We start from the raw sequence: 20,472 nt of genomic DNA on the forward strand, positions 1-20,472 counted from the left end.
TTGATCCGGGGCAGTGGGAGCTCCATCCGGAGGTGTTTGCACAGTTGATTCAACGTTGGGGCAAACCAGATCTGGATCTCATGGCGTCTCGCCAGAACGCCAAGCTTCCTTGTTACGGATCCAGGTCCAGGGATCCGAAGGCAGCGCTGATAGATGCTCTAGCAGCGCCTTGGTCCTTCAACCTGGCTTATGTGTTTCCACTGTTTCTTCTGCTCCCTCGTCTGATTGCCAAGATCAAGCAGGAGAGAGCATCGGTAATTTTGATAGCACCTGCGTGGCCACGCAGGACTTGGTATGCAGATCTGGTGGACATGTCATCCTTTCCACCATGGACTCTGAGACAGGACCTTCTACTTCAGGGTCCTTTCAACCATCCAAATCTAATTTCTCTGCGGCTGACTGCTTGGAGATTGAACGCTTGATTTTATCAAAGCGTGGTTTCTCCGAGTCGGTCATTGATACCTTAATACAGGCGCAAAAGCCTGTCACCAGGAAAATCTATCATAAGATATGGTGTAAATATCTTCATTGGTGTGAATCCAAGGGTTACTCATGGAGTAAGGTCAGGATTCCTAGGATATTATCTTTTCTCCAAGAAGGATTGGAGAAGGGTTTGACAGCTAGTTCTTTAAAGGGACAGATTTCTGCTCTGTCTATTCTTTTGCACAAACGTCTGGCTGAGGTTCCAGACGTGCAGGCGTTTTGTCAGGCTTTAGTCAGAATCAAGCCTGGGTTTAAACCTGTTGCTCCGCCTTGGAGTTTAAATTTAGTTCTTAAGGTTCTTCAAGGGGTTCCGTTTGAACCTTTGCATTCCATAGATATTAAGCTCTTATCTTGGAAGGTTCTGTTTTTAGTAGCTATCTCCTCGGCTCGAAGAGTTTCGGAGTTATCTGCTTTACAATGTGATTCCCCTTATCTCATTTTTCATGCAGATACGGTAGTGTTACGTACCAAACCTGGTTTTCTACCTAAGGTGGTATCTAATAAAAATATCAGGAGATTGTTGTACCGTCACTGTGTCCTAATCCTACTTCAAAGAAGGAACGTCTTTTACACAATCTTGGCGTGGTTCGTGCTTTAAAGTTTTATTTGCAAGCTACTAAAGATTTTCGGCAAACATCTGCATTGTTTGTTGTCTACTCTGGACAGAGGAGAGGCCAAAAGGCTTCGGCAACCTCTCTTTCTTTTTGGCTAAGGAGTATAATACGCTTAGTTTATGAGACTGCTGGCCAGCAGCCTCCTGAAAGGATTACAGCTCATTCTACTAGAGCGGTAGCTTCCACATGGGCTTTTAAAAATGAGGCTTCTGTTGAACAGATTTGTAAGGCGGCGACTTGGTCTTCGCTTCATACTTTTTCAAAATTCTATAAATGTGATACTTTTGCTTCTTCGGAGGCTATTTTTGGGAGAAAGGTCTTGCAGGCAGTGGTGCCTTCCGTTTAAGCGCCTGCCTTGTCCCTCCCTTCATCCGTGTCCTATAGCTTTGGTATTGGTATCCCACAAGTAATGGATGATCCGTGGACTGGATACACCTTACAAGAGAAAATAAAATTTATGTTTGCCTGATAAATTTATTTCTCTTGTGGTGTATCCAGTCCACGGCCCACCCTGTCATTTTAAGGCAGGTGTTTTTTATTTTTAAACTACAGTCACCACTGCACCCTATAGTTTCTCCTTTCTCTTGTTTGTCTTCGGTCGAATGACTGTGTAGACAGCTCTGCTGTGGGTTATCCTCTTGCAGCTTCCTGTTGGGAAGGAGAATATCCCACAAGTAATGGATGATCCGTGGACTGGATACACCACAAGAGAAATAAATTTATCAGGTAAACATAAATTTTGTTTTTTTTTCGGTTTAGAACTCTGGACAGCAATTTTTTATTGGTGGATGGATTTATCCACCAATCAGCAAGAACAACCCAGGTTGTTCACCAAAAATGGGCCGGCATCTAAACTTACATTCTTGCATTTCAAATAAAGATACCAAGAGAGTGAAGAAAATTTGATAATAGGAGAAAATTAGAAAGTTGCTTAAAATGTCATGCTCTATCTGAATCACGAAAGAAAAAATTTGGGTTCAGTGTCCCTTTAAAGGAAGAGGAGAATTTCCCCAAAACATGTAATAGACAATGTAATAGACATTTAGATTCAGATAGAGCATGCAATTTTAAGCACCTTTCTAATTTACTCCTATTATCAATTTTCCTTCGTTCTCTTGCTATCTTTATTTTAAAAGCAGGAATGTTAAGCTTAGGAGCCGGCCCATTTTAGGTTCAACACCCTGGATAGCACTTGCTTATTGGCGGCTACATTTAACCACCAATAAGCAATTGCTAGCCAGGTTCTGAACCAAAAATGGTCCGGCTCCTAAACTTTACATTCCTGCTTTTTAAATAAAGATAGCAACATAATGAAGAAACATTGATAATAGGAGTAAATTAGAAAGTTGCTTAAAATTGCCTGTTCTATCTGAATCATTAAAGAACAAAATTTGGGTTAAGTATCCCTTTAAATCCAGAGATTGCTGGTTTCTGCTTCTACATTTGAATCCAGAGACTGCCGTCTGTTCTTTGGTGATGTTTACATGTTGTGAATTCTGGAACCCTGGTTTATTAACTCTAGTTGTTAGTAAGAGTGCACCTTTGATGGCCTGTGCCATCCTTGTTTGCACTGTGTATGGGAACTGTAAATGCCATCATGCCGCACACAAATTACGATGGTAGCTGCAGTATCACCCTTTCTAGTGTAGATTATGGGAGTGCACTTTGTTTTTCAGCTTCTTATTCCTTTTTAGGAAATTGAACGGCGCCGTTCTCTGATGCGTCAAAGAGCTGAAGAGAGGAAGAATGAGGAGATGGTGGAGGTGTTAGAATTGGAAGATGAAGGGAAATCTGGGGAAGAGTCAGAATCTGAATCAGAATATGAGGAATATACAGACAGTGAAGATGAAGCCGAGCCCAGGCTTAAACCTGTGTTCATTCGCAAGTAAGATTTTAAGTCTGGCTAATCCATGATCATTTATTTGGAAATGTGTTCACTGTTAAAAGTTCACTTGCAGTAACCCTACCTATAAGTAGAATGTAAAGCAAAGCTGGCCAGGAGCATTTATGATTAAATTACTTGTATGTTTTGTATACATTTTTTTTTTTTTTAGCTTCTTTATTTTGTAATGGACAGTAAATTCAAAATGGCATTCCCCATAAAATGTTTAATTATGCATAACTTAAAACTTCAGGGGACTTTCCTTATTTAGTTTGCCTGCTTTTCTTCTAATTTAAAGGGACGGTAAACACCTTGAGATTTTTATATAAAATATACAATGAAACAAGTTTGCAATATATGTTCATTGTTTATTTTGCACCCTTTCCATGTAAATTAGCTCTGAAAATGAATCAATTTCTAATTCTAAGAATGCACCTGCTGACTTCTCATGGATAACTTGCTACATACCTGTCCCTGATTGGCTTTATCTGATAACAACTGCAAAACAATATTACTTTATACTAACTTTATGACAGTGATCAGCCTTGTTGTCTGCAGACTAAAGCCCAGATTGGCTCCTACAAGTAAGGCAAATGGTGGGTGGAGTTTGGCTATTGATAAACAATTGCAGTAAAAAGGTTGTTCATTTGTTTTAACCCTTTCATGACATAGGCAATTGTCCAAGTTCTGAACGTAAACAAAACCTTGAATTTCAGCTATATGTCTTTTCAACCATAATTTACCCCTTTCACATTAAGTGCACCCACACTAATTATATATTGTTTTTAGAGGACAGATAGGGATTTCTTTTGGCATCTAATATTTATTTCTAAACTATAATTTTATATGAAAAAAATCTAAGTAAGTGTGAGAAATTAAGTAATTTTAAGTTTTCAAAACAAATTTATTGTGAATATCATCACCCTGATATATATTACTGCAATAAAACACCCATACTTGTGTTTAGCGATGTCCCATGAGTATAACGATACCCCCCATGTAAGGTTTTCTGAGATTTCTGGAATTTACAAGGCCCAACAGGCCTACCCATTTACATAGAAATCTGGCATATTCATTTTCTGGACTTAAGTCGCCTTTCATACATTATAACAGCCCAGGAATGAAAATTACCCCATCATGGCATACCATTTACAAAAGTAGACACCCCAGGGTATTCCAAAAGGGCCATGTTATGTCTTTTTGTGAAGCTCCTTAGTCACAACACCTGGCCAAATGTATTGGTAATTTTTGTTGTGCGCGTTTTTTACACAAACACTGCACTTTGGCTGTTTCTGTCATCAACCTTTTATGTTTTGCTGCTATAAAACACACATTTGTGTTTGTCAATGTCCTACGAGTACAACAGTACCCCCCATGTACAGGTTTTAAGGGGTTTACAGAAGTTACAGGGCCAAATATGGGGTCTGCCCATTTCAGTCTTTATGCATGGAAATTTGGCACCTTGATTTTCTGAGCCTATGTCCTCTTTGAGACATTATAGCAGCCCAGGAATGAAAATTACCCCATCATGGCATACCATTTGCAAAAGTAGACACCCCAGAGTATTCAAAAAGGACTATGTTTAGTCTTTTTTTGTAGCCACTAAGTCACAACATCTGGCTAAATGTAATGTTCATATTTTATTTTTAGTTTATCACAAAAACACTGCCTTTTTGCTGTTTATATCATCCTTCTATGTTTTACTTCTATAATACACCCATATTTGTGTTCAGTGATGTCCCATGAGTACAACAATACCTCCCATGCACAGGTTTTATGGGGTTTCAGGAAGTTACAGGGCCCAATATAGGGTCTGCCCATTTACATGGAAATTTGGCACATTGATTTTCTGGACCTATATTGACTTTGAGACAGTATGGCAGCCCAGGAATGACAATTACCCCCCTCATGACATACCATTTGCAAAAGTGGATAACTCGGGATATTCTAAAATGAGTATTTTAGTTGTTTTGTATAACTTATCATGGTCTTACAGTGGATGGGCTTAACATATAAAGGTACAGGACAAGATCAGGGGATTTATGAAGTTAGTAATACAGAATAATAAAATAAAATAAATTAGGAACAAATACAGATTGCTTTCAAATTAAAAGTTTAACTCTGTGTGATATATTCGAAAGCAATTGGTGATACAGAGGCAAGGTTGAGAGGGGCAGTCAGGGCAATGGTAACTAGAATCCCTCCTCCCTCCTTTTTTATAGCAGACTCTGCATCTTTTCTGGGGTGTTAATTTTCAGGCAGTGGGGGGGATCCTAGTGGGAAAATGCCTGCCGCAGAGTCACTCGACATTTAACACAAATTCCAAAAAAGTATAAGGTTTCCCTGTGCCTGATTTTTTGTAGAGCACATATGCATTATATACTGCAATCTGCATAATATAAAAAGCTAATTTTTTTTTGTACCAAGTTCTAGTTTTTCTTTGAATTAGATATGGCTGCAGGCACCGGTCAGCTAAATCGACACCCCCCCCATGTTTTTGTTGTACTCCACAATGCACTTTGGCTTTAGGATCTGTGCAGATCTTCCCTTCACAGACACTGTAGCTGCATCATGCATTGTGAAGAGCTTGTACACATCTTTTTTTTTATCAGTGTACCGAAGGGCCAGAAGGTCATTGTGGCGTAAAGCTGACGTTGTGCCCCTAATTTTTTTTTCCATACGTCGGCTTCTGGGGGAAACCTGTGCGATTTTTTTTTTTTCTCTCGTTGTGCCACAGGTCACGGTTTCAAAATAAACTAAAAATTTTAATAGCTCTGTGCTGGTGTAAAAATTATTGAGCTACAAATGGTACCCTTTATGTAGCAAGGGTAGTAGTAGGAGATCCCACACAATTTTCCCACTTGTGCCAACTGAATCTGGGCAGCCAGGTGGATCCAAGTGGCTATCTTTTCCCTGGTAGATGCAAAATGCCCAGATACACCCAGTACTGCATTCACAGAGTTTTTAAAATGTTACCCCATAGCGGGACCTCTTGGATGGTATATATTGCTTGAAAGTAATCTCCCCTTAAATTTCATGAGGGACACATCAATGCAAATGTCCTGCTCTGGGATGTAAACATCTTTTTAATTTTTGGGACAGGTGGCCTTAGTTTATATAACCTGTCATGCAGGAGGTCATTTCTGGGGTGTCACTGGGTATTATCATTAAAATGGAGAAACCATAGCAACTGTTCATATCTGTCCCTCTTCATAAACCCTGGAAAAAGAGGGGTGGCCAGGATGGGGTTCTGGCTCCAGTATTAACGTATGCTGGGTTTCTTCACAATCCCCATTATTAATGTCAGGGCCCAAAACTTTTTAATCTCCCGTATGTCAGTGGGGTGCCAGGTATTTCTCTTGTAAGGTGTATCCAGTCCACGGATCATCCATTACTTGTGGGATATTCTCATTCCCAACAGGAAGTTGCAAGAGGACACCCAAGGCAGAGCTGTAATATAGCTCCTCCCCTAACTGTCATACCCAGTCATTCTCTTGCAACTCTCAACAAGCAAGGACGTTGTAGGAGAGAGTGGTTAAATATAGCTAGTTTATTTTATTCAATCAAAAGTTTGTTATTTTTAAATAGTACCGGAGTTGTGCTATTTTATCTCAGGCAGTAAATAGAAGAAGAATCTGCCTGAGGTTTCTATGATCTTAGCAGGTTGTAACTACGATCCATTGCTGTTCTCACATATGTCTGAGGGGATTACACAGATGAGGTAACTTCAGCGAGAGAATGGCATGCAGTTTATTCTGCTATCAGGTATGTGCAGTTATAAATTTTTTCTAGAGATGGAAAACACTAGAAAATGCTGCTGATACCGGATTAATGTAAGTTAAGCCTGAATACAGTGATTTAATAACGACTGGTATCATGCTTACTCCCAGGGGTAATACCCTTATGATATTGCAATATAAAACGTTTGCTGGCATGTTTAATCGTTTTTATATATTCTTTGGTGATAAAACTTTATTGGGGCCTAGTTTTTTCCACATGGCTGGCTTAAATTTTGACTAGAAACAATTTCCACTGTTGTAGTATAAAAGTTACAGTTGGTGCAGTTAAAATTACAAACTGTGACATCCAGCTTCCCTCAAAGGCCCTCTGTATGCTATAGGACATCTCTAAAGGGCCCAAAGGATTTCCAAGGTCGTTTATTGGGGAAGGTAGGGCCACAGCTTGCTGTGGCAGTTGGTTGTGACTGTTAAAAAACGTCTATTTCGTTTTTTTGATCCGTTTTTTGAACTAAGGGGTTAATCATCCATTTGCAAGTGGGTGCAATGCTCTGTTAGCCTATTATACACACTGTAAAAATTTCGTTTGATTTACTGCATTTTTTCACTGTTTTTCAAATTCTGACAAAATTTGTTTCTCTTAAAGGCACAGTACCTTTTTTTTATATTTGCTTGTTAACTTGATTTAAAGTGTTTTCCAAGCTTGCTATTCTGTATAAACATGTCTGACATAGAAGAAACTCCTTGTTTATTATGTTTAAAAGCCATGTGTACCAAATGTACTGATTTCATTTTATGCAATAAAGATCATTTTCTGTCTTTAAAAAATTTATCACCAGAGGAATCTGACGAGGGGGGAAGTTATGCCGACTAACTTTCCCCACGTGTCAGACCCTTTGACTCCCGCTTAAGGGACTCAAGCTCAAATGGCGCCAAGTACATCTAGGGCGCCCATAGCGTTTACTTTACAAGACATGGCGGCAGTCATGGATAATACACTGTCAGCGGTATTAGCCAGACTACCTGAACTTAGAGGTAAGCGAGATATCTCTGGGGTGAGACAAAATGCAGAGCATACTGACGCTTTAAGAACTATGTCTGATACTGCCTCACAATATGCAGAAGCTGAGGAAAGAGAGCTTCAGTCAGTGGGTGATGTTAATGACTCAGGAAAGATACCTGATTCTAATATTTCTACATTTAAATTTAAGCTTGAACACCTCCGCGTGTTGCTTAGGGAGGTTTTAGCTGCTCTGAATGACTGTGATACCATTGCAGTGCCAGAGAAATTGTGTAGACTGGATAAATACTTTGCAGTGCCGGTGTGTACTGATGTTTTTCCAAATACCTAAAAGGTTTGCAGAAATTATTAATAAGGAATGGGATAGACCAGGTGTGCCGTTCTCTTCCCCTCCTATTTTTAGAAAAATGTTTCCAATAGACGCCACCACACGGGACTTATGGCAGACAGTCCCTAAGGTGGAGGGAGCAGTTTCTACTCTAGTAAAGCGTACTACTATCCCTGTCGAGGACAGTTGTGCTTTTTTTTTTAGATCCAATGGATAAAAAATTAGAGGTTACCTTAAGAAAATATTTATTCAACAAGGTTTTATATTACAGCCCCTTGCATGCATTGCCCCTGTTACTGCTGCTGCGGCGTACTGGTTTGAGTCTCTGGAAGAGGCTTTACAGGTAGCGACTCCATTGGATGACATACTTGGCAAACTTAGAGCACTTAAGCTAGCCAATTCTTTTATTCTGATGCCATTGTTCATTTGACTAAACTAACGGCTAAGAATTCTGGTTTTGCTATACAGGCGCGCAGAGCGCTATGGCTTAGATCATGGTCAGCTGACGTGACTTCAAAATCTAAGCTACTTAACATTCCCTTCAAGGGGCAGACCCTATTCGGGCCTGGTTGAAGGAGATTATTGCTGATATCACTGGAGGAAAAGGTCATGCCCTTCCTCAGGACAGGTTCAAATCTAGGGCCAAACAGTCTAATTTTCGTGCCTTTCAAAACTTCAAGGCAGGTGCGGCATCAACTTCCTCTAATAATAAATAAGAGGGAACTTTTGCTCAATCCAAGACGTCTGGAGACCAAACCTGACCTGGAAAAAAGGTAAGCAGGTAAAAAAGCCTGCTGCTGCCTCTAAGACAGCATGAAGGAACGGCCCCCTATCCGGGAACGGATCTAGTAGGGGGCAGACTTTCACTCTTTGCCCAGGCGTGGGCAAGAGATGTTCAGGATCCCTGGGCGTTGGAAATTATATCCCAGGGATATCTTCTGGACCTCAAAGCTTCCCCCCCAAAAGGGAAATTTCACCTTTCACAATTATCTGCACACCAGATAAAGAGAGAGGCATTCTTACACTGTGTACGAGACCTCCTAGTTATGGGAGTGATCCATCCAGTTCCAAAGGAGAATCAAGGACAGGGTTTTTACTCAAATCTGTTTGTGGATCCCAAAAAGAGGGAACCTTCAGACCAATTTTGGATCTAAAGATCTTAAACAAATTCCTCAAAGTTCTGTCGTTCAAGATGGAAACTATTCGTACCATCCTACCACTGATCCAGGAGGGTCAATATATGACTACTGATTCATTGTTGGGGCAAACCAGAACTGGATCTCATGGCGTCTCGCCAGAACGCCAAGCTTCCGTGTTACGGATCCAGGTCCAGGGATCCCAAGGCGACACTGATAGATGCTCTAGCAGCGCCCTGGTCTTTCAACCTTTCTTATGTGTTTCCACCGTTTCCTCTGCTCCCTCGACTGATTGCCAAGATCAAGCAGGAGAGAGCATCGGTGATTCTGATAGCACCTGCGTGGCCACGCAGGACCTGGTATGCTGATCTAGTGGACATGTCATCCTTTCCACCATGGTCTCTGCCTCTGAAACAGGACCTTCTACTTCAGGGTCCTTTCAACCATCCAAATCTAATTTCTCTGAGGCTGACTGCCTGGAGATTGAACGCTTGATTTTATCAAAGCGTGGCTTCTCCGAGTCAGTTATTGATACCTTAAGACAGGCACGAAAGCCTGTCACCAGGAAAATTTACCATAAGGTATGGCGTAGATATCTTTATTGGTGTGAATCCAAGGGTTACTCATGGAGTAAGGTCAGGATTGCTAGGATATTATCTTTTCTCCAAGAAGGTTTGGAAAAAGGATTGTCAGCTAGTTAAGCGTCTGGCAGATGTTCCAGACGTTCAGGCATTTTGTCAGGCTTTAGTTAGAATCAAGCCTGTGTTTAAACCTGTTGCTCCACCATGGAGCTTAAACTTAAGGTTCTTCAAGGAGTTCCGTTTGAACCTCTTAATTCCATTGATATCAAGCTTTTATCTTGGAAAGTTCTTTTTTGGTAGCTATTTCCTCGGCTCGTAGAGTCTCTGAGCTATCTGCCTTACAATGTGATTCTCCTTATCTGATTTTTCATACGCATAAGGTAGTCCTGCATACCAAACCTGGGTTCTTACCTAAGGTGGTATCTAACAAGAATATCAATCAAGAGATTGTGGTTCCATTCTTGTGTTACACAATCTGGACGTGGTCCGTGCTTTAAAGTTTTACTTACAAGCTACTAAAGATTTTTGTCAAACATCTGCTTTGTTTGTTGTCTACTCTGGACAGAGGAGAGGTCAAAAGGCTTCGGCAACCTCTTTTTCTTTTTGACTAAGAAGCTTAATCCGCTTAGCCTATGAGACTGCTGGACAGCAGCCTCCTGAAAGGATTACAGCTCATTCCACTAGAGCTGTGGCTTCCACTTGGGCCTTTAAAAATGAGGCTTCTTTTGATCAGATTTGCAAGTCGACGACTTGGTCTTCGCTTCATATTTTTTCAAAATTTTACAAATTTGATACTTTTGCTTCTTCGGAGTCTATATTTGGGAGAGAGGTTTTACGGGCAGTGGTTCCTTCCATTTAAGTTCCTGCCTTGTCCCTCCCTTCATCCGTGTACTTTAGCTTTGGTATTGGTATCCCACAAGTAATGGATGATCCGTGCACTGGATACACTTTACAAAAGAAAACACAATTTATGCTTACCTGATAAATTTATTTCTCTTGTGGTGTATCCAGTCCACGGCCCGCCCTGTCATTTTAAGGCAGGTAATTTTTAAATTTAAACTACAGTAACCACTGCACCCTATGGCTCCTCCTTTCTCGGCTTGTTTTCGGTCAAATGACTGGCTATGACAGTTAGGGGAGGAGCTATATTACAGCTCTGCCTTGGGTGTCCTCTTGCAACTTCCTGTTGGGAATGAGAATATCCCACAAGTAATGGATGATCCGTGGACTGGATACACCACAAGAGAAATAAATTTATCAGGTAAGCATAAATTGTGTTTTTTTCTGACATACAGAGATTGGGGATTTTTTGACGGATACTGGCTGGCATATAAATTTGTTTGAGCAACTATATGCTCAAACATGGTATCTGTCAGAATCAGGGACATAGAGTTTATTGGCTCACATACTGGAACATCAGTTGTGATGCCAGGAATCTTAGTAAATTCTGGCATTTCTGGGGCAGTAAAATTTGGGGGTAGCCAATTTTGTTCATTTGTGTGACGCCTCCTTTTAGGTGGCGGGCAGGGAGCACCAGCATTAGATGTATCACTCAGGGGCTCTATATCTGATGCCGTAAGGGTTGCGCTGTCAGACAGAGCAGAGAGGGTTTTACTCCCTGAATATTCGGCAAGAATGGCATAAGCCTCTTCTGCTGAATAGCGTGCCATAAGGGATTTTTTTCAATACAAATAACCACTTCACCACCACCAATTCCCACTTCACCTTCCCCAAAATTCCATTAAACCAACCCAAATACCACCTCCCAATTACCACCCACCCTAAGCACTGGGAAGGGTAGTGATTGGGAACAGCAGGGAAGGGGTTAACAATAACTAAAGATCCCCACAAATAAACTTTTGGGCACTGATCAAAGCCCTTACAGGCTGATCACAGTAGCAGCTCAGTGATCAGCAGCAATAAATATAAATATATATATATATATATATATATATATATATATATATATATATATATATATATATATATATATATATATATATATATATATATATATTTGTAACACCCACAAATAAACCCCCAATGCTTTTGATCAACACTGATCAAAGCCCTAACAGGCTAACCATGTTATATTAGGCTGATCACAGTAGCAGCTCTGTGATCAGCAGCAAAAATATATATATTTTGTTTGTATCTATGTTTTTTTCTCCCTCTCTAGCTTTCTACAGCACACACCAACGCTAAACTGTCTTCCTCTCTCTCAGATCGCACTGAGGGAAGAGAGGAAGCGGATACACTTGTAACAGCCAATGATTCCACTCATTGGCTGATACAGTGTTATAGGGGACAATCAATACACCCCCTCTATGCTGAATTGATTCTGGGGGAGTGCCTGAGGTGCTAGGCATATTTCCCAACCGGATCCAGAAAGAAAAAAATAACGGAGGGGGCACAGGAGCTACAAACCGTAATGATGTTCTATTCCGTCGTAACGGCTATAAAGCCCAGTGTAATTATGACGGAATAGAACAGCATAACGGCGTTAAAAGGTTAATAAATGTGACTTAACTGAGATATTATTCTATAGCAACACAACAGAAATGCCTTGTAATTACAGTGTTTACTGACTCTTAACTGTTTCCACTGCCCCAGAGAGGCTTGAGTGCATTCTGGGGATTTAATTAAAGGGACACTGAACCCAAATTTTTTCTTTTGTGATTCAGATAGAGCATGAAATTTTAAGCAACTTTCTAATTTACTCCAATTATGAAATTTTCTTCATTCTCTTGGTATCTTTATTTGAAATGCAAGAATGTAAGTTTAGATGCCGGCCCATTTTTGGTTAACAACCTGGGTTGTTCTTGCTGATTGGTGGATAAATTCACCCACCAATAAAAAAAGTGCTGTCCATAAATTGAACCAAAAAAAAAAAGCTTAGATGCCTTCTTTTTCAAATAAAGATAGCAAGAGAACGGAGAAAAATTGATAATAGGAGTAAATTAGAAAGTCGCTTAAAATTGCATGCTCTATCTGAATCACTAACGAAAAAATTTAGGTTCAGTGTCCCTTTAAAGACCAATATATACCTTTTTTTTTTTTTTTTTTTTTAACATGTGTATTTTGTAGTAGTACTAATATAACTAGTGTAAGAGAGAAAAGCTAATCTTGCAGTCTGAGATTGGACTACTGCAAAACACTGACCAGAACACTAACAAGAAAGTGGGAATCATCAGATACATTTTGATAAACTTCCATACAACTCAGGGAGCTTCCTTTTTCTTTCTTTTTTGGCGAGTGAAAGTTAGTGAGTGAATGTTAAATCAGAATTCACTTACTGTCCGAAGTGTAACGTGTTGTAAGTTAGTTATTGTATTTGCATAATGTATACTATTGCAGCACTGACAAACACACATTTTGGACTATGGGCTAAAAATATTATCTAAAGGGATATTATATATCTAAAAAAAGGCAAGGCTATGTGTTATTCCCCTAGAGCTGTGAGGACCCCATTAGTGCTACATGTACTTCTGAGCGGTTAAATGAAAGGAAAGAGAGATAAATTGGAGAGGAAAGTGGAAAAGAATATTAAGAGTTAAGAGAGAGTGGAGAAAAAAAGAAAGAGTGAAGAGAGAGGGGAAAGAAAGTTTAAAGAGAAGGTATGGCCTGAGAGAGAAAGGAGAGGGGAGAGAGTTAAATGGATATTCCAGCCAAAGTAGAAAACCACATGGATGCATTTTGGTATTGAATAGAAGCATTTTTGTAATATACATGCATTAGCAAAAAGGCTTCTAATAAAAGCTATAGCTGTTTCAAAAGTGTATTTAAGTATGCACCGTGCACCAGCATTTTAATCACAACACTTGTTCGGAGAGCCTAAGGTGCTTGTATCATCTGGTAATGACTCAATTTGTCAATTGCTGACATGATACAAGCCCCACTGATGATCTAAGCAGCTGCATTATTTAAAATGTGTGTGCAGTGAAAATATCGAGCTATGCTTCACATGCACGTGCAGAGAAAAATGTTAACACTAAAACAGTGATAACTCTTAATAGAAGCATTTTTGCTAATACATGTATATTGCAAATATGTTTCTATTCAAAGATGCAATAAATCTATGTCCATTTATATTTTGACTGGAATGTCCCTTTTAAGCGAAGGAAGAGATAATCATTTTATAAAAAAAAAAATCTCCAGGTCTGCTATGAGCGTTCATGACTGTCAGCACTCTCTTCCCTAACTCTCTGTTCAACAACAACTTTTTTCTATCCAGTTGTTGTCTTCCCCAGAACCCCTAGTTTATGTTGCAAACTGCTATGCACTTATTTTTATTAATGTACTACTGTATGTAGCATTCTAATTTATGGTATAGCATAATAATAAGGTATTGCAATAGCTAAACATATGTGCAAAGAGGGGATGGAGTAGTGGGTGGGATCAAGTGGCGAGCAACATTTTGGACTGGCTAGTATCTTAGGATTGGAAATGTTGAGCCCTATATGTGTATATAATCTTGTATTATTTTTTTTTTTTTTTACATGTTTTTGCTGGACACGTTCCTCAGAAAACAGATTGATTTAAAAAAAAAATATATATATATTATTTATTTTTTCTTTTGGTTTATTTTTTTTTTTAAGTTGCTATTTCAACTACAATTTCTTATTGCAGAAAAGACCGAGTAACTGTGCAAGAGAGAGAAGTAGAAGCGCTTAAACAGAGGGAACTTGAGTTAGAAGCAAAACGTATGGCAGAGGAGAGACGGAAATACACCTTAAAGGTAAGGTCTTGTTTGAACAACATGTTCCTTTAGCTCTGCTTCAGGTTAAAGGGATAGTAAAGTGAAAATGTAACTTGTATGATTCAGATAGAGCGTGCAATTTTAAGACACTTTTAAATTTACTTCTATTTTCAAATGTGCTTTTTTTCTATTGGTATCCCTTGTTGAAAAAGAATACGCAGATATCCTACACTAGTTGTAGCTACTTGCTGATTGGTGCCTGCTCACATTTTGGTTTTTTTGTGATTTGTTAAAGGGACATGAAACCCAAAACTGTTCATTATTCAAATAAAAAATACAGTTTTAAAAAGTTCAAAATTTACTTCTATTATCAAAATTGATTCATTCTCTTGCTATTCTTTGTTGAAGGGATATCTAGATAGGTAGCCTGCACATGTCTGCAGCACTACGACAGGAAACAGTGCTGCCATCTAGTGCTCTTGCTATTGTATAACATTGTTGCAAAACTGCTGCCATATAGTGCAGCAGACACGTGCACACTCCTGAGCTTTTAACAAAGGATAAAAAGAAAACAGACGAGGGGGTGATAGAGAGCAGTATCTTAAACAGAGAGAGGCATTTTGGATCTTCACTTTAAATTCATTAACACCAATAGGTATGAATAGGGGTTATGATCTGTGTCTTTTTGTAGAAAAATCATGTTTGAAATTTGAGATGTATTGTTCATTTTACTGAATTGATAGTGTTGTACACAAATAGAGGTTTCTCCAATTTCTGAAAAAAGATCTATATTTTTCCTTGATATATATTGTTGTCTCCAAATGACTGTTTAATGCTTCACTCCTCTTTTTTTGTATACAGGAGAATAAGTTATTAATCTTTATAGTCATTTTAAGAAAAATAATGTTAGGATATCTACATATGCCATTGAGAAATAGGCTGTGGTGTGTAAGGAGTTAATTGTTTTTTGGTGGGTGTGTCCTTGAGGGTATATAAGGAGGAAGTGGAAGTGATGTATAGCATGATGAAGGACATGTAGTCCGAAACGTTGCTGCTTCTTTTGTGCTTTTGGCTATAAATAAAGATTGGTAACTATTACTTTTTGGAGTGCTGCTATTCTCTTTAACTCTTGGATATTGATACAGGGTTGTGCAGTGCCCTGTTATAGCTTGCACCCAATACTTCTACAGTGTGTGCTGGACTTTTGCTATTTAAAAAAAAAAAAAGAAAACAGACCTGTTGATAATACAAGTAAGTTGTTTAAAATTGTATATTTAATCTGAATCATTAAAGAGAATATTTTGGGGTTTTAAGTCCCTCTAACTAGATGTGTTCATCTAGCCGCCAGTAGTGCAATGCTGTTCCTTCAGCAAAGGATAACAAGAGAATGAAGCAAATTTGATAATAGAAGTAAATTGTTAAGTTTTTTAAAAATGACATGTTCTATCCAAATCCTGATTAAAAAATTAGTTTTCTTTTGTCCTTTTAAAGGACCAGTCAACATTGTAGATTTGCATAATTAACAAATGCATGATAAGACGACAATGCAATAGCACTTAGTCTGCACTTCAAATGAGTAGTAGATTTTTGTTAAATAAATTGCAAAAATGATGTCTATTTCCACTCCCCCTGTATCACGTGACAGCCATCAGTCAATCACAAATGCATATACGTATATGCTTTGAATTCCTGCACATGCTCAGTAGGAGTTGGTGACTCAAAAAGTGTAAATATAAACAGACTGTGCACATTTTGTTAATGGAAGTAAATTGGAAAGTTGTTTAAAATTGCAAGCTCTATCTGAATCATGAAGTTTAATATTGACTTGAGTGTCCCTTTAATATTTTGTTGCTTCATTTTTTCTCCTTGCTTTTGTAGATTGTAGAAGAAGAAACAAAGAAAGAGATTGAAGAGAATAAGCGATCTCTGGCAGCACTGGATGCCCTAAACACAGATGATGAGAACGATGAGGAAGAATATGAGGCGTGGAAAGTGAGAGAATTAAAACGCATTAAGCGTGATCGTGAAGAAAGAGAAACGTGAGTTCTTGTTTTGACATTTCTGTATTAAATGCAAAGCTATTTAACTTGGATCATTTCTCCTGTTAAGTGTGGTCAGACCACGGGTCATCATTACTTCTGGGATATTAACTCCTCCCCAACAGGAAGTGCAAGAGGATTCACCCAGCAGAGCTGCTATATAGCTCCTCCCCTCTACGTCACACCCAGTCATTCTCTTGCACCCAACTAATAGATAGGATGTGTGAGAGGACTGTGGTGATTATACTTAGTTTTATACCTTCAATCAAAAGTTTGTTATTTTATAACAGCACCGGAGTGTGTTGTTCCTTCTCTGGTAGAGTTTGAAGAAGAATCTACCTGAGGTTTTTATATGATTTTAGCCGGCGTAGTTAAGATCATATTGCTGTTCTCGGCCATTGCTGTAAACTTCAGATCAGGGGACAGCGGGCAGGTTAATCTGCAAAGAGGTATGTAGCAGCATATTATTTTCTGACAATGGAATTTGACTGAGAAAATTCTGCCATACCGATTTAATTTAATCTAACAGCCTTAAATGCAGTAGTAGCAACTGGTATCAGGCTGTCATGTATGTATATTTTACACTTCAGTATTCTGGGGAATGGCACTTCACTGGGATAATACTGTATGCATAAGACTTTAGCCTAATTTGCAGTGACTAGTAACAGGCTTTCTAATGTCATTTCATTTATTTGATGTTAAACGTTTTTGCTGGCATGTTAAATCGTTCAATTTTCTGAGGTACTGGGTGAAAAAATGTTTTGGGCACTGTTTTTTTCCACTTGGCAGTCGTTTTATTTAATTTAAGACAGTTTACTGATCTCCCTCACTGTTGTGTGTGAGGGGGAGGGGCTTATTTTGGCGCTTTTGCTACGCATCAAAAAATTCAGTCAGAAGTCTCTTGTCTTCCCTGCATGATCCGGTTCGTCTCTACAGAGCTCAGGGGTCTTCAAAACTTATTTTGAGGGAGGTAATCACTCACAGCAGAGCTGTGAGGTTGTAGCTGACTGTGATAAAAAACGTTTATTTCTGTACATTTTTTTCTGCTATCAGGGTTAGTTATCCATTGCTAATGGGGGCAATCCTTTGCTAAAATTGTTTATTTACCGTAAAAGATTGATGTTATAGTTTGTTCTCAACTGTCATAACCTTTTTCTGTGCTTCTTAAAGGCACAGTACGTTTTCATATTATTGTAAATTACTTTGAAAAGTATTTCCAAGTTGCTAGTTTAATTGCTAGTGTGCTAAACATGTCTGACTCAGAGGAATATCTCTGTGCTATATGTGCTAAAGCCAAAGTGGAGCCCAATAGAAATTTATGTACTAATTGCATTGATGCTACTTTAAATAAAAGTCACTGTACAAATTGAACATATTTCACCAAACAACGAGGGGAGAGTTATGCCGACTAACTCGCCTCACGTGTCAGTACCTGCATCTCCCGCTCGGGAGGTGCGTGATATTGTAGCGCCGAGTACATCAGGGCGGCCATTACAAATCACATTACAGGATATGGCTAATGTTATGACTGAAGTTTTGGCTAAATTACCAGAACTAAGAGGTAAGCGTGATCACTCTGGGGTGAGAACAGAGTGCGCTGTTGATAATAGGGCCATGTCTGATACTGCGTCACAGTATGCTGAACATGAGGACGGAGAGCTTCAATCAGCAGGTGACGGTTCTGATCCCAATAGAATGGATTCAGACATTTCTAATTTTAAGTTTAAACTCGAAAACCTCCGTGTACTGTTAGGGGAGGTTTTAGCAGCTCTAAATGATTGTAACACCGTTGCAATCCCAGAGAAATTATGTAGGCTGGATAGATACTATGCGGTACCGGCGAGTACTGACGTATTTCCTATACCTAAGAGGCTTACAGAGATAATTGCTAAGGAGTGGGATAGGGCCGGTGTATCCTTTTCCCCCCTCCTGTGTTTAGAAAAATGTTTCCAATAGACGCCACCACACGGGACTTATGGCAGACGGTCCCTAAGGTGGAGGGAGCGGTTTCTACTCTGGCTAAACGTACCACTATCCCGGTGGAGGATAGCTGTGCCTTTTCAGATCCAATGGATAAAAAATTAGAGGGTTACCTTAAGAAAATGTTTGTTCAACAAGGTTTTATATTGCAACCCCTTGCATGTATTGCGTCTGTCACGGCCGCGGCCGCTTTTTGGTCCGAGTCCCTGGAAGAGACTCTTGACTCAATAACTATAGATGAGATTTCAAACAAGCTTAAGACACTTAAGCTAGCTAATTCATTTATTTCGGATGCCGTAGTACATTTAACTAAACTTACGGCCAAGAATTCCGGATTCGCCATTCAGGCACGCAGAGCACTGTGGCTAAAATCCTGGTCAGCTGACGTTACTTCTAAATCTAAATTACTTAACATACCTTTCAAAGGGCAGACCTTATTCGGGCCCGGGTTGAAAGAAATTATCGCTGACATTACAGGAGGTAAGGGCCATGCCCTGCCTCAAGACAAAGCCAAACCTAAGGCTAGACAGTCTAATTTTCGTTCCTTTCGGAATTTCAAAGCAGGAGCAGCATCAACCTCCTCTGCACCAAAACAGGAAGGAGCTGTTGCTCGCTACAGACAAGGCTGGAGACCTAACCAGTCCTGGAACAAGGGCAAGCAGGCCAGGAAACCTGCTGCTGCCCCTAAGACAGCATGAATTGAGGGCCCCCGATCCGGGAACGGATCTAGTGGGGGGCAGACTTTCTCTCTTCGCCCAGGCTTGGGCAAGAGATGTCCAGGATCCCTGGGCGTTAGAGATCATATCTCAGGGATACCTTCTGGACTTCAAATCCTCTCCCCCAAAAGGGAGATTTCATCTGTCAAGGTTGTCAACAAACCAAATAAAGAAAGAGGCGTTTCTACGCTGTGTACAAGATCTTTTACTAATGGGAGTGATCCATCCGGTTCCGCGGTCGGAACAAGGACAAGGGTTTTACTCAAATCTGTTTGTGGTTCCCAAAAAAGAGGGAACTTTCATGCCAATCCTGGATTTAAAAATCCTAAACAAATTCCTAAGAGTTCCATCGTTCAAAATGGAAACTATTCGGACAATCTTACCCATGATCCAAAAGGGTCAGTACATGACCACAGTGGATTTAAAGGATGCTTACCTTCACATACCGATTCACAAAGATCATTACCGGTATCTAAGGTTTGCCTTCCTAGACAGGCATTACCAGTTTGTAGCTCTTCCATTCGGATTGGCTACGGCTCCAAGAATCTTCACGAAGGTTCTGGGTGCTCTTCTGGCGGTACTAAGACCGCGAGGAATTTCGGTAGCTCCGTACCTAGACGACATTCTGATACAAGCTTCAAGCTTCCAAACTGCCAAGTCTCATACAGAGTTAGTACTGGCATTTCTAAGGTCGCATGGATGGAAGGTGAACGAAAAGAAGAGTTCTCTCTTTCCACTCACAAGAGTTCCCTTCTTGGGGACTCTTATAGATTCTGTAGAAATGAAGATTTACCTGACAGAAGACAGGTTAACAAAGCTTCAAAATGCATGCCGTGTCCTTCATTCCATTCAACACTCGTCAGTAGCTCAATGCATGGAGGTGATCGGCTTAATGGTAGCGGCAATGGACATAGTACCCTTTGCACGCCTACATCTCAGACCGCTGCAATTGTGCATGCTAAGTCAGTGGAATGGGGATTACTCAGACTTGTCCCCTACTCTGAATCTGGATCAAGAGACCAGAAATTCTCTTCTATGGTGGCTTTCTCGGCCACATCTGTCCAGGGGGATGCCATTCAGCAGGCCGGACTGGACAATTGTAACAACAGACGCCAGCCTAGTAGGTTGGGGCGCTGTCTGGAATTCTCTGAAGGCTCAGGGACAATGGAATCAGGAGGAGAGTCTCCTACCAATAAACATTCTGGAATTGAGAGCAGTTCTCAATGCCCTTCTGGCTTGGCCCCAGTTAACAACTC

The 20,472-nt window shown here is 39.9% G+C and overlaps 1 protein-coding gene across 1 annotated transcript in view; it reads left to right on the forward strand.

Moving 5' to 3' along the window:
• Window positions 1-20,472, forward strand: part of LOC128663403 (microfibrillar-associated protein 1) — a 46,467-nt gene that overhangs the window by 21,054 nt on the left and 4,941 nt on the right. The window contains exons 4-6 of the mRNA XM_053717720.1: window positions 2,792-2,982; window positions 14,412-14,520; window positions 16,360-16,520. Coding sequence (XP_053573695.1) covers window positions 2,792-2,982; window positions 14,412-14,520; window positions 16,360-16,520 — 461 coding nt within the window. The remainder of the gene's footprint in view (window positions 1-2,791; window positions 2,983-14,411; window positions 14,521-16,359; window positions 16,521-20,472) is intronic.

Source organism: Bombina bombina, chromosome 6, assembly GCF_027579735.1.
Source record: "Bombina bombina isolate aBomBom1 chromosome 6, aBomBom1.pri, whole genome shotgun sequence".
NCBI classification, from domain to species: Eukaryota; Metazoa; Chordata; class Amphibia; order Anura; family Bombinatoridae; genus Bombina; species Bombina bombina.